A 24,243-nucleotide genomic window follows, 5' to 3' on the forward strand; every position below is an offset into this window, starting at 1 on the left:
ACGCGCACTGCCGCTGGGCAGGGAGATCCCGGGTTCTGGACACTGAGTGCCGGGGTTCGTTTCCGCTGCCTCCGGTTTTCCGAGAGCGGGCGCTGCTTTCGCGCTTCCGCTAGACCCCCGCGGCCCCCGGCGGGGACGGGGGTTTCGGAGCTGCGGTGCCGGAGCGAGCGTCTCTTCTTCCTCCCACTCGGGCGGAGGCTTTGTCGCTGCGGGCCGGGCCCCAGGACGCTCCCAATGGCCGGGCAGCGGGTGGAGGTGGATGGCGGGATCATGGAAGGGGTGAGTACGCGGCCCGAGGCAAGGCCGGTGACCCTGCAACCCAGGCTGGGAAGGAGAGCGTTCTTGTCTGATGTTCTCGCTCTCCTCTCCCACCCGCACCCCTGGCAGGGCGGCCAGATCCTGAGGGTGTCTACAGCCCTGAGCTGTCTTTTGGGCCTCCCCTTGCGGGTGCAGAAAATTCGAGCCGGCCGCAGTACGCCAGGCCTCAGGTAAATCGGGGGCGCTGGGGGGCGGAGCCGCGGGACTGGGAGATGCGGCTGGGCGGGCGCAGGGCTAGGGGACTGGCCGTGTGGCTGGAGGGGCGGAGGGGCGGAGGGGCTGAAGGGGGGGAGGGGCTGGGGGGCGGGCTGCAGTCCTTGGGGTCTGGGGTTTGATCGGACTTTGGCGCTGGGGAATCCGGAGCCCGGGTGGTGATGCTTGGAAGATCCTCGTCCTAAGGTTGAGGAATGTGTAGCCAGCCGGGCCTCAGGTCCCGGGGAGCATGGTCCCGGGGGGAGCATGCTCAGGCCTGGACGGTTAGCCATAACCAGGGCTGTGCAATCTGGAAAGCCTCAAGGGGCAAGTTGAGAAAATAGGCCATGTTTTCTCCATATGGCTAGAGTTCTCTCGCTTCCTGATGCGTTATCTTTTAAAATGTTTTCCCGTGTCATCGGGCATTCCGAGTACCTGGAGAACTTGCAGCAGCCAGCCGGCAAGATGGATCAGGGCAGAACAGCCTGCGTGGCCAGAGAAAATCCCACTTTTTAACCTGCTTATTTTAGAATCATAGCTCAGGAAAGGGCTCTGAGATGTTATTCTAGCTTTCCTTGAGACCTCTAAGAAGCTATGAATACAGCCAGAATTATTAGTTGTGGACAGGGAAAAACCTTAACATTTGACCTTGTTTCTTCCGTCTGGAAAGCTAGGCGTGCCACTAGCTAAATTTCAGGTATGTGCTCCTGTTAGAAGGGGACCCAGGTTGACGCCAAACTGATTCCTTTGGGCATTGTAATAGATCAGCAATCTCTTAGACTGTTCTTTTATCCACATTTCATTTTGAAATTATTAAAAGGCAATTATTGATATATGTGCACATTAATTCCCTTAGTCACAGCAGTCGTTTGCAGCAGTGAATTTATTAGTTTGCTAGAGCTGCCATGACAAAATACCAGACTGGGTGGCCTAAACAACAGAAATTTATTTTTCTCATGGTTCTGGAGCCTGCAGGTCCAAGATCAAGGTGGTGGCAGGGGTGGTTTCCTGGTTTCCGGGAAGATTCTTTTCAGGTTTCTCTCCTTGGCTTGGAGATGGCCTCTCTCTTGCTGCCTCTTCACGTGGGCATCCTATGGGCATGTGTACCTCTGCTGTCTTTGTATGTGGTAATCTCCTCTTTTTAAACATACCACAGAGAATAGATTAGGGCTTACCCTAACTCTTTTTAATTTTTTTAAGATTTTATTTTTAAGTAATCCCTATACCCATCATGGGGCTCAAACTTACAACCCTGAGATCAAGAGTCACATACTGTACTATCTGAACCAGCCAGGAGTCCCCAGATTGTCTCTCTTTAACATAATCATCTCTTTAAAGGCCCTGACTCCAATTACACTCACATTCTGAGGCAGTAGGGGTTAGGGCTTCAACAGAAGAATTTTGGAAGAACATAATTCAGCCTGTAACAGGTACTATAGATTATTGAATGACATGCAAGTGAGATTGGCGCATTTAGTTTTATCAGTTTTCCTCTTTGCACACTTCTCATTCGCAACAATGTATCAGCATATGTGTTTTAGCTAAAATAAGTGGTCTGGAAGGACCCCTAAAAGATGCCTACTAGCGGGCAGTCTAGCTAGGTACATAAAAACCCAAAAGAAGCTCTGACACTGAAGATATGGCACTTGTTGTGGTTAGACCTTGCTCTTTTCTGGCCATTGCAGTTTTATAAATGGGTCATAAAATGTGGGGATATAGGCAGTCTGAATGCACACGTTTTGATGCAGTATTATGACCTGAAGGCCTCAACATTTATCTGGACTGGAAATGATTCGAGATTTGTGTGATGGGCAACTGGAGGGGGCAGAAATCGGCTCAACAGAAATAATGTTTACACCGGAGAAGATTAAAGGTGGAGTCCACACAGCAGATACCAAGACAGCAGGGTATGTGTCACTTATATTCCATTTAAATATGGGCTTTGGAGCTAGACCTGGATTCACATGCAGGTACTACCACTTACTAGACAAGTTGCTTAACCTTTGAGCTTTCGTTTCCCCACATTTAAAAAATATTTTTTTAATGTTTATTTCTGAGACAGAGAGAGCACGAGCAGGGGAGGGGCAGAGAGATAGGGAGACCCAGAATCCGAAGCAAGCTCCAGGCTCTGAACTGTCCAGCACAGAGCCTGATGTGGGGCTTGAACTCACTAACCGCGAGATCATGACCTGAGCCGAAGTTGGACGCTTAACCAACTGAGCCCCCCAGGCGTCCGTTTTCCCCACATTTTAAATGGAGAAAACAGTAACCTTCCAGGGTTACACTTTGTGTAGTTTTGGATAGCTGTTATTATATCTAGAATTTTCTTATGTGCATAGTATAGCATATTTGTTTCTTTTTATTATTTAGAAACTGAATATCTGAAAACGACTAAATTTTTATGCATTGTAGTAATAGTAGTTTTTGCATTGTATGTAGCATATTTAGTTCTTGGCTTACAGCTAATTATGAGTCATATTCTACTTTTAGTCTAAGTATTTTTGTTGTCTTTTTTTTTAATGTTTATTTATTTTTGAGGCAGAGGGAGACAGAGCGCGAGTGAGGGAGGGGTATAGAGAGAGGAGACACAGAATCTGAAACTGGCTCCAGGCTCTGAGCTGTCAGCACAGAGCCCAATGCAGGGCTCCAACCCATGAACCGTGAGATCATGACCTGAGCCGAAGTCGGACGCTTAGCCAACTGAACCACCCAGGCACCCCTTGTTGTCTTTTAATAGATAACTTATGCTACCTTGTTTAGAAATTTGTAGGTTTGATCTTGGGTTTTTTCCCCCCTTTGCAAAAATAGATATTTAACAATTAAATTGAGCCTTTATCCTTTTCCAGGAATTCTTCCTTTTATCGACAAAACATAGAGAGCACTTTTGTGTTTTCTGAGTTATTTGGCTGATTGTTGTTGTAAACCATATCTTTTTACCAAAATCCTATCCATTCACTAGGAAATTTGATAAAATAGGAACTAGTAATGGAAACCTGATGCCAGTTTGTTTCAGAAACTGTTTTAATAGATTTTGATTATTTTAGTTTATGAAAATATTTAGTGATAATTGATACTTGAGTAATGCTGTGAATAGACCTCTGTGAAAAGGGACCTGCTGCCAGGCCCAAGGCAAGGTTTGCCAAATGACAACTTTCTAAGGGGATTAAGGAATTTTGAGGTATCTTTCTTTATAGTCAGCGTATTATTTTGGGTATTATCCTGTACAGAAAAGGGAAAGGGGATTATAGTTAACCAACTATCTAAAAATGAACTAAAATAGAATTGTAAAATTTTGAAGCTGCAAGAGGGAAATTAGAAACCATGTATTTCCAATCCTTCCTCCACTTAGTGAATGAGAGAATGGTATTAAGTGATGTACCCAAGGTGATGGAGTCAGAGACACAACTAGAATTAGAATGTAGGCCTTTTGACTTCTAATCTAATAGACTGTAAGAGAGATGAGTTTAAAGTTGTGAATCCAGCTCAGTTTAGGAGACTAAAACCAGCTTTTTCCTGGCAAGAAAACTTATCTTACTTCTTCACTTTCTAACATTTTTACCCTTAACTGTGATTACAGTACCATGTGTTTTCTCTACTGTCTACCTTTGTTTTTGCAATTTCCTATTCCTAAAATTAAGATTTTCTGTACTATTCTTAGAATCTGATTTTATCAGGGGAGTAGGGAGAACATTTAAATGTTGGGTTTCTCAGAGGGAATAAACACTGAGAAGTTTAGTAGTTTTAACCTTACAGTTTATTGTAAACTAAACATTTTCTAGTTTTTTCACTTGCTCCTAGGCTTAACTCCTTGAGAACAGGGATTATATTGTATACATTTTCTCTTATGATATCTACCACATTATGCAGTCAGTAAATCTTTACTAAATTAGTGAAATGCATTGTCACTTATAGAAACTGTTTATTTCAGTACATATGCATTGTTACTATAAGAAAGTTAAGTCTTTTTGTGTTAGAGCCTATGTCTAATCTATGCTTCATCTATGTCTATCTATGCTATATATGAGTGTGACAGCTCATTTAGAAAATCTGACCAAATGTTTCATTTTATAAAATATATTCTATAATTATGTCTCATGACTTCTCACATTATTTTATTAGAATGAGCAAACAGAGGTGAGTTACAGCAAAGATTATTTCCTTTAAACTTATTTCCATGTAAAATATTCAGCTGTCGGTCTTTGTGAAATGTTATCCTATCATATCATACACTCCATGATGGTAGGATCTGTATCTTAACTTGATATTTGGAACAATGCCTTGTGCATGGTAGAGATTCAAATAAAATTAAGTATTTCTAGACCTTGACTTTGTGTGTGTGACTGTCACTGTATGAATGTTATTACAATTTAATTGACCCTATTTCCTCTGGTGTGTTTTTAGACTTTGCATTAAATGCATTTTCATAAATTGTACTTTCAAGAATCCTTTTATGAAAATGTTATAAAAATTGGGGCACCTGGGTGGCTCAGTCGGTTGAGCGTCTGACTTTGGCTCAGGTCATGATCTCACAGTTTGTGAGTTGAGCCCTGCATCAGGCTCTGTGCTGACAGCTTAGAGCCTGGAGCCTGCTTCGAATTCTGTGTCTCCTTCTCTCTCTGCTCCTCCCCTGCTCATGCTCTGTCTCTCTCTCTCTCCTTCAAAAAAAAAAATAAATAAAAACATTTAAAAAAATTTTTTTAAATATTATAAAAATGGTGTCATTTAAAAAAAAATCTTTTTTTACTTTGTAAATTAAAGAAAGATCATACAACTAATGTTTGATTCAAACCCAGATTTGCTGATCATTCAAGGCCAGTTCCTTCTCCTATAAAATACTGTCTTTCTTTAAGATTCAGGATTTTATCATTCAGTTCCTGGGGTGGTGGTGTTTTTTTTTTTTTTAAAGTAAGTTCTACACCCAGCGTGGGGCTCAAACTCATAACCCCAAGATCAAGAGTTGTTGCATGCTGTACTGACTGAGCCAGCCAGGTGCACCGCCCCCCTCTTTTTTTAATGGGGTATTTTTTAACTTTAGACTTGGGTATACACCTGCCTTCCCAGTTGTCTGTGCCTCAGCGAATGGTGCTGTGTAGTAATACCATGATCTTAAGACTTTGAAAAGAAAATTCATTGAAGCCTGTTTTGTGTTCTCCTTAGGAGTGTGTGCCTCTTGATGCAGGTCTCAATGCCCTGTGTTCTCTTTGCTGCTTCTCCATCAGAACTTCGTTTAAAAGGTGGAACTAATGCTGAAATGGCACCACAGATTGATTACACAGCCATGGTAAGGGCTTGTGTTGTTATTGATGAACTAAAGATGATCTCATGTATTCTTCTGAATTTCCATTCTCTATTGAAATATATCCTGAGTGGTGTCTGTGTATGCCTGTTTATTTCTTTATGGTGTGTAGTTCTGTTGTGGGAGAAGGTAAGAGATTGTGTTTACTTTAGATTTTGTGTTGTATCTTGGAACAGTGCTCATAGTGAATTCTTTTAAAACCTCAAGTGTAATTGTTGCGTGAATTACATTACTTATTATATAAATCAGTCATTTTATAAATACAGGAATTATGTTTTGGAAGAAAAACTTCAAAACAAAAATTAAACATGCGTTTGACAAGAATTGAGGATGCGGAGAAATTGGAACCCTCGCACAGTATTAGTGGGAATGCAAAATGGTGCAGACATTACGGAAGACAGTGTGGAGGTTCCTCAAAAAATTAAAAACAAAACTACCATATAATCCAGATATCCCACCTTTGAGTGGGATTATCTTCAGGATCTTGAAGAGATATTAGCATTTCCGTGTTCATTGCAGCACTATTCATAATAGCTTAGATGAGAAAACAACCTAAATGTCTGTTGATGGATGAATAGATAAAGAAAATGTGGCTTATACATACAGTGGAGTACTATTCAGCCTTAAAAAAGACATTCTAGAATATGTGACAACATGAATGAACCTTGAGGACATTATGCTAAGTGAAATAACCAGTCACATGAAGACAAATACTGGCATGATTCCACTTGTATAAGGTATCTAAAGTAATCAAATTCATAAAATCAAAGAGTAGAATAGGGTAGAGGGAAGAGGGCAATGGGGAGTTACTAATCAACAGGCATACAATTTCAGTTAAGCGAGATGAATAAGCTCTAGAGAGCTGTACAACATGTACCTATAGTCAACAATAGGATATACTGCATTTAAAAATTTGTTAAGAGGTAGATCCATGTTAATTAGATAAACTATAAAAAATTAAATACCATATTTTGACTATAAATTTTCAAAATGATGACACTCAGTGTTGGCATACTTAGTAGGAGAGAGAAGTGATATCATCTTTCTTTTCCTCCAGATTTATCGAGGTATAATTATTTATAGTAAAATACACCTTTTTAGTGTAAAGTTCTGTGATTTTTGACATATGGTTGTGAACCAGCCACCACAATCAAGATACAGAATTACCGTAAGAAATTACCTCAGACCCCTTTGTAATCAGTCCCTATGCCCCAGTTCTTGGCAACTACTCATCTATCTTCTGTCTTGGTTTTGTCTTTTTTTCAGAACACCGTATGTAGGAGTAATACTGTATGTAGCTTTTTGAGCCTGTTTTTTTTCCCCCCACTTACCATAATTTGTTTGAGATTCATCAATGTCACTTGTTTTAGCAATAAAAGAGAAGTAGTATTCTATTATACGGATGTCCCAGTTTCTTCATCCATTCATCTGTTGAAGGACATTTGGGGTGTTTCCAGTTTCTGGCAATATGAATAAAGTCTGTATAAACTTTTACATACGGGTTTTTTCGGTGAATATAAGTTTTCATTTCTTTTGGGTAATTACCAAGGAGAGGTGTTGCTGGTAATAGTAAGTATAGATCTAATTTTATGACAGATTGCCAAATTGTTTTGGCTTCCAAAGTGGCTGCATTGTTCTGCATTTTCACCAGCACTGTATAAGAGTTTCAACTATTCTGCGTCTTCACAGAACTTGATATTTAATTTTTTTGCCATTTTAATAGATGGTATAATCTTTTAGAATTCAATTTAATAGGGTGTATAATGAAAGTTAATCTCTCTTCACCTAATAATTCCACTTCAAGGAAATGACCCTAATTAAATGTTACAGAATGCAGCCAAAGATAAATGTTAAAGGTATTTGAGCAGAGCATTATATACTATAATCATCATTATATAATATATATAATTATGCAAGTGAACACTTGGGGAATGGCTCAGTAAATTATGCTAGAATTCCATACAGTTATTCAAATACTGTTTAGGAAGAATTTTATGATGTCAGGAAAAGGCTTTTGTTTATAATGTTAAATGGAAAAAATGAGGATAAAACCTTGAATATGCAGTGAAATTTCAAAGTATAAAAAAATTGAGAAAGCAGAATGGAATGCTGTTTATCAATATCCCCTAATTTCTTATGTATTATATTGCAAAGGATTAGTTAGGAAATACTGTCCTGTGGAGTAAAATAACCACTGGGATCAAGGATTGTGAGTTCTGGTATTTTTTTCATTAGATAGACTTGCACAACCCTGATTAATTAAATGTTAAAATTTTAATTTTAATTTACATGTCAGTTATTTTATTTGAGAAATAGAACTACCCTACACATTTTTATATCAGTGTTTATCTGTAATACCTTCTTGTCAGCTCAGTGCAGAGCACTTTTGTTTAATAATACTGTTTAATACTTGTTGAATCAGTGAATATTTGTGGTTAACGTAACAATAAACTGATTTTCCAGGTTTTCAAACCAATTGTGGAAAAATTTGGTTTCCAATTTAATTGTGATATTAAAATGAGGTAAGTTACTTATTAGTTAGCCCTTTGACCCACTATTTATGCTAAAGATAGTGAGAAGCTTAGACCTTAGAGAATTATTCTGGAACCCACTACTTCTTGTAGAAAATAATTATGTTTTATGGCTTAAAAACAGTAAGCAGCAGGCACATGGGGACTTGAAAGCAGATATATATGTTATTTGCTTGTTTCTTCGGAGAAATATTTTCAAGGGAATTGCTACACTGAGGGACCTTCATACCTAGTGTTGTTCATGTTCAGCACAGATTGAATACTTTCTATGCGCAGACAACTGGACTAGGCACTGCAGGGTCATAAAAGGGATTCTTCCCACGGTGCAATCAGAATTGTTTCCCTAAGAAGCACATTGGACTTTCAGGTTATTTCCCTTCAAGGCTTCCCTTCTGCCACATAATAACAAGGCCAGATTTCTTGGTGTGGCATTTAAGTGTGCTGCAGTCCTGTTGCAGTTGACCTTTCTAACTTCATTCCACCTTCTCCATGTGTTCTTTTTTCTTTTTTTGGAAGACAGAGAGAGAGAGTGAGCATGAGTGGGGGCAGGGGGTAGGGGCAGAAAGAAAGAGAAAAAATCTTAAGCAGGCTCCAACGCTCAGGATGAGCCTGACTCACGGCTTGATCCCATGACCCTGGGATTATGACCTGAGCTGAAATCAAGAGTTGGACACTCAACCAGCTAAGCCACCCAGGTGCCCCTGTCCTCCATGTATTCTAACATATGATTGCTTACTATTCTTTAAACTTACTTTGTGCCTTGGGCTTTCATGTCTTTGTTCATGTTTTTCCTTCCCTGCTCTCCTAAAAACTGGAAATCCTATATTTTTTTAAAATTTAACCTGTAATTTCTTGTGTGAATTGTCCATGAGTGTGTCTCAGTTGGAATTCATATTTGCATCCCTCTTGTAGTCTTTTTTACAGCCTGACTTGTGTTCCAGTAAGTTGTATGTAGAGCCATCTCTCTACCAGATGAGGGAGCTCCTTGCAAATAGGAGCAGTTACTCTCATCTGTATGTTCCCATCCTCTTCTATAGAATAAGTGACACTAAATATTTGAGTTAAAATTTTGTTTGTGTTGACTTAATATTCATCGTATTTTATTGAGTATCTCCTACGTATCAGACATTGTTTTAGGCACTGGAATATTGCAGGAAGAAAATAGACAAACTCCTGCCATTAAGGAGTTTATATTCTAAAACAGCACTGTCAAAAAGAATTTCTCTTCATTGATGGGTATGTTCCTATCTGTTCAGTAAGGTAGCCACTAGCCACATAAGACTGTTGAGCGCTTGAAATGTGGCTAGTGCAACTGGGAAGCTGAGTTTTAAATTTAATTTAAATTTAAATAGTCACATGTAGTTTGTGGCTACCATATTGGACAGCACAGATCTAAAATGTTGCTTGGAAATTTCAAACACGAGTTGTATGTTTGGATATAATTCATGTGTTATTTTATTGTAAATGTTGAGCTGTATTTTTGTCATATAATAAGTTTATGTGAGTATTTGTCATACTCTTTGTAGGGGCTACTACCCAAAAGGGGGTGGTGAAGTGATTGTCCGAATGTCACCTGTTAAACAGTTGAACCCAATAAATTTAACGGACCGTGGCTCTGTGACTAAGATATATGGAAGAGCTTTTGTTGCTGGTGTTTTGCCATTTAAAGTAAGTTGTCTAGAAGTGTATGTGGGTCTTGGTAAGTATTATATCATCTAAATTTTGAAATTATTGAAAGTACTTAATATTTTTTTTTATGATTTTAGTTTTAAGTAATTTCTACACCCAGCATGGGGCTAAAACTTAGAACCCTGAGATCAAGAGTCACATGCTGTATGAACTGAACAGGCCAGGCTCCCCAAAAGCACTTAATTTTTTTAATGTTTTATTTATTTTTGGAGAGAGAGCACAAGCGAGCATGTGAGCAGTGGAGGGGCAGAGAGAGAGTGGGGGACAGAGGTTCTGAAGTGGGCTCTTTTGTGACAGCTGATAGCAGCAAGCCCGATGTGGGGCTTGAACTCATGAACCGCGAGATCATGACCTGAGCTGAAGTCAGATGCTTGACTGACTAAGCCACCCAGGTGCCTCAGAGCACTTAATTTTTTAATAAATCTTTTAATTAAAACTTTCCCCTGAACTTATGTGTTACATTTGAAGATCAAGCTTTTTCTTAATCCCTGTAAGAGATATTCATTACTGTATGTGTCTTTGAAGGCTTGAAAACAACTCAAAATAATCCTTATTTTATTCTCTTTTTCTGTCTTGCCAAAATAGGTGGCAAAAGATATGGCGGCGGCAGCTGTAAGATGCATCAGAAAGGAGATTAGGGATCTGTATGTTAACATCCAGCCTGTTCAGGAACCTAAAGACCAAGCCTTTGGCAATGGAAATGGGATAATGTAAGACAATGTACTTTTTCCTGGATACTGATTGAGAGCTCTGAAGTAATTATCCTGTTTAAATTAAATATTTGTAGTTCTTTTGTTTAAGTTTTACAGTTTTAAAAAGGCACATTTTAAAGGATAGTCCTACCCAAACCAGTAGTGTGATGAATTAAGATGATTATTTTATTCTGGATTTTTTTCCCTGAGGATGGTTTGCCTTTTATTACATTGTAAGAGCCCTTTTGCTGTTAACATTTCTCTTAACATTTAAGAGAACTTAAATGTTTAAGCTAATCAGAAGTTAGCCTTTGAAGCTGATCCTGAAAGAAATATTTCTAGTTGTTTTTCTGTACTTCAAATGTGAAGTCCATGTACATGTAAATATTAGATATGGCAAAGGTCTATTTAGAAAAAATTATAGGGGTGCCTGGGTGGCTCAGTTGGTTAAGTGTCCCAACTTCGGCTCAGGTCATGATCTCATGGTTTGTGGGTTCGAGCCCCGTGTCAGGCTCTGTGCTGACAGCTCAGAGCCTGGATCCTGCTTCAGATTCTGTGTCTCTCCATCTCTCGGCCCCTCCCCTGCTCATGCTCTGTGTCTCTCTGTCTCTCAATAATAAATAAATGTTAAAACAAATTTAAAAGAAAACATTATATTATTTAATTACAGGTTGTTGATTTAATATAAAAATGCTTTTTTTTTAAGTTATTTTTTCATGAATTTATTTATTTTGAGGGAGAGAGTATGCACGCATGCATGCGTGCAAGTGGGGAAGGGACAAAGAGAAAGGGAGAGAGAATCCCAAGCAGGCTCTGTGCTGTTAGTGCAGAGCCTGACGCAGGGCTTGACCTGAGCTGAAATCAAGAGTCGGACACTTAACTGACTGAGCCACCCAGGTGCCCCTAAAGATTTCATTGTTAAGTAATCTTTACACCGAACTTGGAGTTCGAACTCACAACTCTGAGATTAAGAGTTGCATGCTCCACTGACTGTACCCCAAATTTAAGACTGCTTTAATTGAGTTTTTGAAGTATGAGAGTATCTCTTATGAATAGAAAGTCTCTTTTTTGGAGTTTCTACTAAAGGTTTTAAATGCAGATTTAAACATTCTGCATTTGATACTACTATCTAAAAACTGTAAAATTAAACCAAAAATTTCTGTAGAAATACAGTTGTTTTTTTTTATTATTGAAGTATAGTTGACACACAATGTTACATTAGTTTCAGGTATACAATGTAGTGATTTGACGATATGTTTTGTTCACAACAAGGGTAGCTTCCATCTGTCACCTTATAGTGCTATTACAATACCACTGACCGTATTCCCTTTGCTGTGGCTTTTATCCCTGTGACTTATTCATTCTGCAACTGGAAGCCTGTATCTCTTGCTTCTCTTCACCCATTTTGCCCATCCTCCTATCCCTTCCCCTCTAGCAACCATCCATTTGGTCTCTGTATTTATGGGTCTTTTGTGCTTTTTGTTTGTTTTGTAGATTCCACATGTAAGTGAAATCATGTGGTATTTGTCTTTCTTCATCTGACTTATTTCACTTAGCATAATACCCTCTAGGTCCATCCATGTTGTTGCAAATGGCAAGATCTCATTCCTTTTTATGGTTGAGTAATATTCCATTGTGTATACCACATCTTCTTTGCCCATTCATCTATTGATGGACACTTGAGTTGCTATTGGCTACTGTAATTATTGATAGGTATGTAATTATTGCCATTTTGTTCATTGTTTTCTGGTTGTTTTTGTAGTTCTTCTCCCTTTCTTCTTCTTTTGCTTCTCTTGGGAGTGATGACTTTTGGTAGTGTTCTTCCTCATTTTTTGTGTATCAAAAGTTCTAGTTTTGTGGTTCATATATAACATCCTAAGGATATAGCAGTCTATGTTAAGTTGGTCACTTACATTCAAACATGTAGGAAGACCTTTTCACTTTAGATAATAATAAAACACTTTATAGTACAGTAGAAATGGTATCATTTAGTGTGAATGATGTAACTTCAAGGAGAGCCATTCCTTACCTGTGAACGGATTAGAATCTAGTGTGACTTTTGTCAGATGAGCTGAAGGGTACTAATGCCCTGATGAAGATGGAGAGTGCTAATCATCCTGCTCTCTGTGTGAAGAATTTCACTTTTGCAGTTTACTAAGTAGATCTGATTCTACATATTTAATAATCACTATTCCCCTGGTTGTATTTGTGTGTAATTTTAGAATATTTATTGCATAGATAGTAATCCTTTTTTTTTTTTTTCCTATTTAGCATTATTGCTGAGACATCTACTGGCTGTTTGTTTGCTGGATCATCGCTTGGTAAACGAGGTACAGATAAATGAAGTGGGTTCACAGTTCCCAGTGCTAATGTAAAAATTTTTAATTACCTGTCAGGATTAGAACATTATAGCATGATAGATGACAAGTATAAAAGGATATGATTAACTGGTTCTGTTTTAGAGTCAGTTAAATTTTTAGTATTTCTCCTAACTTTATACTTTGAAAATTTTCAAACTGATAAGAAAGTTGAATGACTAATTAGCATCCATACACTGTTCTCCTAGATTTACCAGTAGTCAACTGTTAGCTACAAGTTGTGTATGTTTCTGAACTATTTCAGTGTAAGTAGGAGATACCATATCTCTCCCCTGAATACTGCATCATGCATGTCCAAAGAACAATACCTGTCTAATCATGATACCATTTTTACGCCCAAAGAATTTGTCTTTTATATTCAACCTAGTCACTTGCCTCCAAAATACTTTTTAGAGCAATGGGGGATTTTTTTTTTTTTTTTTGAGCACTCCCAGCAATTGATCATCATTTCTGTTTAGTTTCTTTTCTACTACAGAAAATATCACCTTTTTCCCCCCCTTTCATGATATTCACGTTTTGAAAAGTCCAGGCCATTTTCTCACAATTTGGACTTGTCTGATTGTCTCATGATTAGATATATTCAGATGAAACATTTTTAGTAGGAATATTGCATAGGTGGCTATGTACATTCCATTGTATCACAACAGGGTTAGTGATAAGGTCAGTTTGTCCTTTATTGGTAAAGGTGACTGTGATCATTTGGTTAAATAGTATCCTCCAGGTATGTCTGCTATAAATTCTTTCTCTTTTTATAAGTAGTAAGTCATCTGGGATAATACTTTGATACCATCCGATTATCTTATTCCTATACAACTTTCATCCAGGGGCTTTAGTGTCCATTGATGATTTTTCCCTGCATCAGTTATTACATTGGTGATTTCAAAAAACAGTATTTTTGTGAAAGGGAAATGTAGTTAAGATTGAGCATATTTGGAAGAAGAGAGATGTGTATACTTCTGACTGTTAATATTTGAAGTTACTTTTGCCATCGAGGCAAGGCGACTTCTAGTTGAATTTCTTGATGTTTGTGTGGTAGTTGATTGCTTTATTCCTACTTTGTAGATCTTTAAAAGATGCTTACCCTTGCTGTGCTGTTTTACCACATTATTATTGCTGAATACAAAAAAATTCAGATAATCTTATTCTGCTCATTTGGTAGATGTAGATACTAGTTGGGTATCAAATCTTAACACCATAATAGAACAAATAAAATTAATGTCTCCAGTTGACCTGGCTTAAATGAATTCTATTTAAAACTGTGCTATTTAAACTATGGTTGGTGGACAAGTAACATATCAGCATCATCTGAGAGTTTGTTAGAAAAACACATTTTGGGACTTATTCCATACCTATCAAATTAGAATCTCTGGAAGTTGAGCCCAAGGATATATTTTAACAAGCTCACTGCATATTTCTGAAGTACAATGAAGTTTGGGAAGTAGTGATCAAAAATACGTATTTAGAGTACACTAATTACTTGTTAGGGACAGTGAAGAATCAGTGTGGATAGTGAGCTACTGCATACAGGATCTATGGGGACTTGAGGAAGCAAAGATAATGCCAAATATAAAGCAGAGACTGGGAGCCCATGTAAGTAATAAGTGCTTGGCAGACATTGGGTGGAATATGAGTTCATTGGGCACCAAGATGTGCCAAGTACTATATGCTAGGGTCATAGATATCTGAGCCACTGTCCTGTTTCCTGGCTTAGTCTGGTAGAGGAGACAGACCATGGTATTCCCAGGGCATCATAGGAACACAGGGGAAGAACAGCTAATACTCCTGTGGGGGCTGGTTGACCCCAAATCTGGCATCTTGCATTCAACAGTCCTCTAGTATGTTCTGTAGATAAGTAGAAATTACCCAGATGAAAAAGTGAGCTAAGGAGGAAGGACAAAGGACAGTGCTGACAAAAACAAGTGTTCTGTGTTTGGGCAACTACAACTATGTATGATGAGTGTAGGGTCTGGAGCAGGGAACTGGAGATGAAGTTAGAGAGGTTGACAGAGGCCAGATTTTGAAGGACTTTGTTGACAGGTCATATAAAGGAATTTGGGTTTCGTCATGAAGACATAAAGATTAAAAAAAAATTTTTTTAAGTTTATTTGCACAGAGAGAGAGGGGGAAGGCAAGGGCGGGGCAGAGAGAGAGAGAGAGAGAGAGAGAGAGAATCCCAAGTAGTCTTTGCACTGTCAGCACAGAGCATGACATGGGGCTTGAACCCACAAACCGTGAGATCATGACCTGAGCCAAAACCAAGAATTGGGTGTTTAACTGACTGAGCTACCCAGGCACCCTGAAAGCATTAAAGATTTTAAGGAGGAATGTAATATCAGATCTTTGGAAAGGTAATTCTGATAGCTATGTGGTTGATTACAGGAAAACCTTATTGGAGGCAGGAAGACAAGACTGTTGCAGCTGTTTAGGTCAGAAATGATGAGGGCCTATACAAAGGGATTCAGTGATTGGGGCTAGAGAGGTGAGTACTGATGCAAGAATATTAGGAGAGTGAATAGATATGGCCAGTTGGATATGGGAAGTGAGGAAGGCAATGTGAAGAATGACCTTCTAGATTTCTACCTTGGGTACCTAGAAACATTTCAACTTGGACATAGGAGGTAGAGTTAGTTTGCCAGGTTAGATGATAGTTTTAGGTATATCGCACTGAGATTGTAAATCAATCATTACTTTGTTATTAGCAATACTTAGAATTAACTTTGCTGACCAGCCCTGAAAAAATTGCTCATATTCCAACAACACTTTTCTTACTTTGTCATTTGAGACCACTTTTACTTTGAAGTTGTCTTTGGACAACACAGTTTCAGAATGCACAGCATTTATTTTTAGAATTATAATGGTAGGAGGGAATAGGTGATAGAGCAATATACTTGCTCTGATTGGCTTCTGCTGGTGCTCTCCCTTGTTTCCTGTCGGCCACAGATGTCAAATGAGATGGGATTAGCAAATGTAAAAGCAGCTTGGGGTCTTGTCTCTTAGTCTAGATAGTATATATATTAAGGATATCAGAGAGAATGTCAGCTTCCGTTATCCCCTTTCATTTCTTATTTAAATTAACTAGAAAATTATCAGACCCTGAATCCTAACATCTAAGAGTTACTACCAGAAGTAACATTGGCTAGTTGTCCATGACGTCATCTGTGGTAGAAGCAGTAACCTGTAACTGATGAGTCATGTTTGTCACTATTTCAGCCACTAAAACTATTTTGATCTTAGTTTACTTATCTATTTTTTTTTATTTTTTTTTTCGTTTATTTATTTTTGGGACAGAGAGAGACAGAGCATGAACGGGGGAGGGGCAGAGAGAGAGGGAGACACAGAATCGGAAACAGGCTCCAGGCTCTGAGCCATCAGCCCAGAGCCTGACGCGGGGCTCGAACTCCCGGACCGCGAGATCGTGACCTGGCTGAAGTCGCACGCTTAACCGACTGCGCCACCCAGGCGCCCCAGTTTACTTATCTATTGAGTGAGAGAATTAGCCTGGAGAGTCTCTCAAGTCCTAGCTTATACTGTAGAATTTAGTACCTACTGATCCTCTGGTTCTGCTAATATAGAAGTGTATTTTTGGGGTGCCTGGGTGGCGCAGTCGGTTAAGCGTGCGACTTCAGCCAGGTCACGATCTCGCGGTCCGGGAGTTCGAGCCCCGCGTCAGGCTCTGGGCTGATGGCTCAGAGCCTGGAGCCTGTTTCCGATTCTGTGTCTCCCTCTCTCTCTGCCCCTCCCCCGTTCATGCTCTGTCTCTCTCTGTCCCAAAAATAAATAAACGTTGAAAAAAAATTTTTTTTAGAAGTGTATTTTTATGTTGTCTTAGCAAAGGAAACAGTTCCTGTTACTTAGTACGGGACACACATAGTAGGTACTCAGTATTAACTGTTATTATTAATAGCTTATTTTGAACCAGTCATGGTATTATATGCTTTGTAAGTATTATCTCTAATTTCTTTAACAAGTTTTACAACTTAGGTATGACCATCTCCATTTCCATTTTCATTTCCATTTCCATTTCCATTTGGAAGAAGCAACCTAGTTTACCCAAGAAGTTGAGATTCACACCACATGTTCCAAGCTACTTCATTCAGTCATGTACTTGACTGATTGATGTTTTAAAGATAGTTAATTTATTATATTATAATGACTGCTGTAATGAGAAACAGTTAAAATTTTGAAAATTCCACTTTTCTGGGAAATCTTACCAAGGTATACATATAATCAAATGAATTTCCAAATATAAAATAGGAACAAAAATTAACCACATGTCCTTGAAAGACATTTTTATTTGTAGCCGCAGCTTCTTTTAGTTTAAAGTAAATACTTTAAAAGCATCATTTGACATTCCACTGCTTCTGACACACTTATTTTGTATTCAGCATTGTATGAAGATTTGGGGCATGTGTGGAGAAGCAGGAAGTGGGATGTGGGGATAAGTATTCTGTATTATTTTCAAAATAAGGTAATGCCTATTTAAATCTTAAAGGAGTAAAATTTTAAAATAGTTGATATGAGAATTTTTATCAGCTTTTCCTTACATGAAACATAATTCTCTGACTTCTAAAAAATACCCTTTAATTCTAATGGATTGCTTACAGACTAATTATAACATGTATAAATTGCAAATTTCAAATTTTGACAGGCATAGCGTTATAGGATTATAGCTTTTTTTTAATGAAAAAAATGTTTTTAATGTTTTTATTTATTTTTGAGAAAGAGAGAGACAGAGTATGAACAGGGGAGGGGGCAGAGAAAGAGGGAGACACATAACCCAAAGCAGGCTCCAGGCTCTGAGCTGGCGGCACAGAGCCTAATGTGGGGCTCGAACCCATGAGCTGAAGTCGACTTCAACTGACTGAACTCAACCGACTCAACTGACTGAGCCACCCAGGTGACCCTATAATTAATACTTTTAAAATAGGGCCAAATACAGCCTGGTTTTTCCTCCACTAGGTTCATTTAAAGATATAAACCATTTGCATGTGCTAAGCTCTCAGAAGATTAAATATATTTAAAAATCTTGGGTGAGTTGGTTGGGTGAGTTCAGAGTAGGCGCCTAAAAAAAGTTATACCAGTGCTAACTGAGATATATTAATTCAACTCTTTGATTCTTAATAATTGGTGTGCTTTGTTGTGTGTTTTTACATTGTGTCTGTTGTAGGTGTAAATGCAGACAAGGTTGGAATTGAAGCTGCTGAAATGCTGTTAGCAAATCTTAGACATGGTGGTGCTGTGGATGAGTATCTGCAAGACCAGGTAACAATGCTTTTAGGATAAAACCTTTGAATCTATTAGATTTGAGTATTGGATAATTAGATTGAATATACATTTTATTTTATTTATTTATTTATTGAGTTTTAAAAATTTGTTTAAGTAATTACTACACCTCATGTGGGGCTTGAACTCTTGACCGTGAGATCAGGCGTCTCATGCTCCTCCAGCTGAGCCAGCCAGGTGCCCCAGACTGAATATAAATTTTATCACTTGGGAATGCAAGCTGGTGTAGCCACTCTGCACAGTATGGAGGTTCCTCAAAAAAGTAAAAATAGAACTACTCTACGACCCAGCAATTGCACTACTAGGCATTTATCCACGGGATACGGGTGTGCTGTTTCGAAGGGACACACGCACCCCAATGTTTATAGCAACACTGTCAACAATAGCTGAAGTATGGAAAGAGCCCAAATGTCCATCGATGGATGAATGGATGAAGAAGATGTAGTGTGTGTGTGTATATATATATATATTACTCAGCAATCAAAAAGAATGAAATCTTGCCATTTGCAACTACGTGGATAGAACTGGAGGATATTATGCTAAGTGAAATTGGTCAGTCAGAGAAAGTTAAAAATCATATGACTTCACTCATATGAGGACTTTAAGTGACAAAACAGATGAACATAAGGGAAGGGAAGCAAAAATAATATAAAAACAGGGAGGGGGACAAAAACATAAGAGACTCTTAAATATGGAGAACAGAGGGTTATTTGGAGGGAGGGGGGATGGGCTAAATGGGTAAGGGGCACTAAGGAATCTACTCCTGAAATCATTGTTGCAGTATATGCTAACTAATTTGGATGTAAATTTTAAAAAATAAAAAATAAAAAAAAATTTTATCACTAACTTTGAGAGACTGATTGGCATGTCCTAGTTCAATCAGTTTTTAAATATTTTTCTGGAATTTATATTCCTCAGATTTCAGTTTTCATCTTGACCTGGCCATGGCATTTGGTACAGTTGGTCATTCTTTCCTTCTCTAAATTCTTTGCTCACTTGGTTTCTGAAGCACTGTTTTCTTTTCATCTCCCTGACCACGTATTCTAGTCTTTTGGTAGTTTGTTACTGTTGTTTTCATCTTCTCAACTTCTAAGTTTTAGAGAATCCCTAGGCTCAGGCTCATGCCTCTTTCCTTCATCTGTATTCACTGGCTCAGTTGTTTTGTCCAGTCTCATAGCTTATGTCCCACCTGTGCACAGACAACTCCCAAATTTATATCACCTAGTTCAGGCCTTTCTCCTTAACTCTATCCCTTGTGCCTGTCAGCATCTCCACTTGGATGTGTCATAGACCTCTTAAACTTAACACATTTATTCATATGGAGAAATGCTGGTGAATATTTCCAAGTAAGATCTTTTTATGGTCCCCTGTCTTGATAGATTTTCTTTTTCTCTACCATACTTTTCTCTCCTTAATCTCAAACCATCAATCTGCATTTAGAAATGTATTCTTTAGGATTTCTTAACTGGTTTCTTTCCTTTGTTGTTGGTTTGTTTTTTTTTTTAAGATTTTATTTTTTAAGTAACTACACTCAGTGTGCAGCTCAAGCTTACAACCCCAGATCAAGAGTCTCATGCTTCACCAACTAAGCCATCCAGGTGCCCCTTAACTAGTTTTTGTTTTTATTTTTATGTTTCTTTTTTTTTTTTTCTTTCTTTCTTTCTTTTTTTTTTTTTTTTTTGAGAGAGAGAGAGAACAGGAGCAGAGAGAGAAGGGGGAGAGGATCTGAGGCAGACTCTGTGCTGACAGCATAGAGCCCAATGCAGGGCTCAAACTCATGAACCATGAGATCATGACCTGAGCCGAAGATGGATGCTTAACTGACTGAATCACCTAGGTACCTCTCCTTAACTAGTTTCTTATTTCCCTTATTTCTAGTCTCTCCTTTCTTGCCCAAGTGTACTCTATACACTAAGGAATTCTGTATTAGTGTATTTGTTTACCCACTAAAATGTAATTTTAGGGGCCGCTGGGTGGCTCAGTCGGTTAAGTGTCCGACTCTTGATTTCAGCATCAGGGCCTCCTTGGGATTCTGTCTCTCCCTCGCCTCCTTCCCTCCCCCTCACGTGCATGCTCGCTCGCTCTCTCTCTCAAATAAATAAACTTAAAAAAAAGTTGTAATTTTAGACAATGGAAGAAGCTTGTCATATTATATATTCCACCTTGTAGAGACAGTTGGTCTGATATATTAACTTTTAACTCTCTGTTTTATTCTTAAACACAAATTTTAGAAAGGCTGTATTGACAACTGCTACTGAGCATTTCTGTACCACAACACAGACTGTGGGTGACAGAGGTTTTCTGTCATCTTCTTAGGACTTCTGGAAACCTAAAGAAGTAGAAATGCTTTGAGCTATTTTGATTTCTAGTAGTATTTTCATATGGTAAGCAGTAGAATTTTAACTCCAAATATTAGTAAATGTGTGAAAATTTTCTTCTTTGTTCTTTTTTTAATAGCTGATCATTTTCATGGCATTAGCCTGTGGAGTTTCCAGAATAAAAACAGGACCAGTTACACTCCATACACAAACGGCTATACATTTTGCTGAACAACTAGCAAAGGTGAGTATTCCTTTAGAAAGAGTAATTGATTTTTATCATAGCCAGTTTTGGGGTCAGATTGTAATAAACAGGATACTTGCTATTCCTCACCTAGTACTTCTTGTGTGGCAGACACTGAGCTGAGTCAGCAGTTGCCCTGAATCATCTTACTCTGCATAACCGTTTTATTTTTTAAAGTTTATTTATCTTGAGAGAGAGAGAGCACGTGTGCGTGCAAATGGGAGAGGGGCAGAGAGAGAGAGAGACAGAATCCCAAGCAGGCTCCGCACCACCAGCACAGAGCCCGATGAAGGGCTTGAACACACTAACCATGAGATCATAACCCTAGCCTAAATCAAGAGTTGAATGCTCAACCCACTGAGCCACCTAGGCACCCCAGCTCTGCATAACCATGTTAGGTTGCTGTTTATTTTTATTCCCATTTTGCATGTGAGTAAAGTGTAGTAAAGGGATTAAATTAACTGCTCAAGCCCACATAGTTTATTAGTGGCAGAGCTGGGCTGTGAACAGACCTGGGAAAGCACACGGCAAAGCGCATGTGTATTGCTGCCTTATAGAGTAAAAATACTTCCATGAGAACTATGAAATCAAATCATAAGGAATTAATGGTTGGCCAGAAACTTAAATATTTATATGAAATTTTACATGTTTCATTTTCTTTTGATTCTACGGTAGAATAGAATATTTGCTGAAATTTTAACACCAGTCCCCTAAACTTTTATAAGAGTAGATTTATAATTTTTTAGTGAAACAGGGTTTATTAGTATATAAGCTCATATTAATACCTTTTCTGCAGGATTCTTAATTTTAAAAAAATGACTAAATTTGTATGTTTTATCTGAAACTAATGTAATTTCCTTATAGCAAATTTGGAAAATAAGGGGAAAAAAACCTACCTATAGTCCCTTTTGCCAACAACCACTGTTGACATTTAGGTATTTTCCTCTTAAAAGTGTTTCTCTTTTCATTTTTTTTTTTTTGCATTTATTGCATATAGCTTCATTTCTTGCCTTTTTCAGTAATTGCATGTTCCTGTTTTGCTATAGTCTTTATAATGTAATTTCATAAAGTGATCTATAATTTATAACTCAGAATTTTATGAAGGAAGGTGACCTTAAGTAGTTTTAAAAATTATAAAAATAATGCACATTATTAAAAAAAATAGCTATTATAGAAGGGTAGCAAGCACAAAGTTGGGAGTTGCCCTGCTTCTAACCGTTTATTTGTATGATTTTTAATAACATACACCTTTTTTCTTGTTATTAGAAAGCATAGATAGATTTTGATTCAGTTGTAGGAAAAGGATAATAGGAATTGAAGGTAAATTATATTTCATGTCAAGAGATAGTTAACTGTACTTTTTATTATTCCATTTATGCTGTATTATCATTTTTTCTTTGTAAACTATGATCTCCTTGATGGCAGGGACTAAGTTGCATTCATATAGTCCTCACTTTTTTTTTTTTTTTTAATTTTTTTTCAACGTTTATTTATTTTTGAGACAGAGAGAGACAGAGCATGAATGGGGGAGGGTCAGAGAGAGAGGGAGACACAGAATCCGATACAGGCTCCAGGCTCTGGGCGGTCAGCACAGAGCCCGACGCGGGGCTTGAACTCACGGACCGCGCGAGATCATGACCTAAGCTGAAGTCGGACGCTTAACTGACTGAGCCACCCAGGCGCCCCTAGTCCTCACTTTTTATAGTACTTTGCATATAGTGGACACTGACATGTTATTTGAAGTGAATACATAGTGGAGAGTGCTGTGAATTGGAATTTATAGCTCTGGTTTCTTGTTCCGCTTTGTGGTATCTTACTGAGTGACTTGGGGCAAGCTGCTTTTTCTTTCTGTGCCTCAGTGCAGATAATTCATCTGTAAAATCAGAGACTGGTGCATAGTCCATTAAGACTCCTTGTAACTTTAAATTTTTGTAGTTTCAGTATATTTATATATAGGCTAGAAATGATTTCCTTGAGTGTTCCTGTGTTTCATATTTACATAATGCTTACAATTTGAAATGTATACATATATATAATTACACAAGTAATTGGCTATGTAGCTCGGAATTCAGTGCTTATTCATTCAACAATAATTTTCAGTGTCTACTATATACAGTATACTGTCACATAATCCTGAAACTGGAATAATTTGTGAATATTACTATGCAGTAGGCCCCAGAATGATGGTTTTCAAATTGTGTTTCATAGAATCCTAAGGTCTTAGGCGCATTTGAAATCCATTTGCTACAAATTCAACCTACTCAATTGTTTTGATTTTAATTGTTTTATCAGAATGAATGCAGTAGCTTTAAAAAAAAATCATGTTTCCAGAATGCAGTGATAGAAACCAAATATTTCAAAGCCAAACTTCAATTAGTTAACAAGTGAAAAATACCATGTTAAGGCCAATAAAGATGAAGGGCATCCCCCCACCTTCCTTCTTTGAACTAGATTTTTTTGAATAGCATATTTAGGGAATTAAATTGACAAGAAAAATTTGAGGGGATTTAGAAACTTGATCTTGACAAGATCAGAGAAGTATAAATGCTTCAATGCTATGTTTTAGAAAAAATATAGGAAGTAGGTAGTAAAGGGGTGTTATAGTTAACAATTGGGATTTTGAAAATGGTATTTACCTAGCTGCAAATATCTTGGGGATTTTGATTCAGTGGATATGGAGCAGGGCCTAGGCCATACATTCTGACAGAACTCCACAAGTATATATTACTTTTGAACAAGAGTCATGCTTCTGGAGCAAAATATTTTATATTTAGGTTATTGAATTTCTCATGAGTCATTTGATCTTTGTGCCTCTAGCTTCCTCAATAAAATGAGTTTGATATTAACTACTTGCCTATTTATGTTGGACTTAAGGGCTTTCAATCTCTCTTTATATTACTTATATACTAAATGCTTCTCTGGTTTCAGGCTAAATTCTCTGTGAAGAAATCAGAAGATGAAGACGATGCCTCTAAAGACACTTATATTATTGAGTGCCAAGGAATTGGGATGACAAATCCATATCTATAGGGTATTTGCCTTTTAAATAATACCTCAATGATATATTGCACTAATTCATTTCATAAATATTACACAGCAGTGAATAAGCAGTAACTTATTAAAGGACCTGACTTAAATTTGGAGATGAAGTACAGAGTGTTATAGATTTGCTGAGAATGCTTCATCTAATTAATCTCACTTTGACTATCTCCTGAGATAAAGACAATGAAATACAAGAGTTGATGGATATGTATGATAGCTGATTTCAGTATTAAAGTATGGAAATAGAGTATTTTTTCTAC

At 37.9% G+C, this 24,243-nt stretch overlaps 1 protein-coding gene across 3 annotated transcripts; it reads left to right on the plus strand.

The window, feature by feature from the left end:
- Positions 1-24,243, plus strand: RTCA (RNA 3'-terminal phosphate cyclase). 3 transcript variants are annotated; one of them, XM_027058496.2, is made up of 11 exons: positions 1-279; positions 388-488; positions 2,274-2,417; positions 5,668-5,791; positions 8,270-8,328; positions 9,864-10,005; positions 10,612-10,736; positions 12,990-13,048; positions 18,264-18,358; positions 20,837-20,941; positions 23,870-24,243. In XM_027058496.2, exons 1-11 carry the CDS (start codon positions 235-237, stop codon positions 23,969-23,971), a joined length of 1,101 nt encoding a protein of 366 aa, XP_026914297.1. In that variant the 5' UTR covers positions 1-234; the 3' UTR covers positions 23,972-24,243. The 3 variants fall into 3 exon arrangements, with proteins under 3 accessions (XP_026914297.1, XP_053070507.1, XP_053070508.1); XM_053214532.1 differs by lacking the exon at positions 1-279 and having other exon boundaries at positions 2,259-2,417; XM_053214533.1 differs by lacking the exon at positions 1-279 and having other exon boundaries at positions 411-488; positions 2,196-2,417.

Source organism: Acinonyx jubatus, chromosome C1 (genome assembly GCF_027475565.1).
Source record: "Acinonyx jubatus isolate Ajub_Pintada_27869175 chromosome C1, VMU_Ajub_asm_v1.0, whole genome shotgun sequence".
In the NCBI taxonomy this organism is placed as follows: domain Eukaryota; kingdom Metazoa; phylum Chordata; class Mammalia; order Carnivora; family Felidae; genus Acinonyx; species Acinonyx jubatus.

Coding starts and splice junctions, on each gene's coding strand:
- RTCA (XM_027058496.2), top strand. CDS start 235: ATGGCCGGGCAGCGGGTGGAGGTGGATGGCGGGATCATGGAAGGG. Junction 489..2,273: donor CGCAGTACGCCAGGCCTCAG/GTAAATCGGGGG, acceptor TATGACCTGAAG/GCCTCAACATTTATCTGGAC. Junction 8,329..9,863: donor AATTGTGATATTAAAATGAG/GTAAGTTACTTA, acceptor TACTCTTTGTAG/GGGCTACTACCCAAAAGGGG.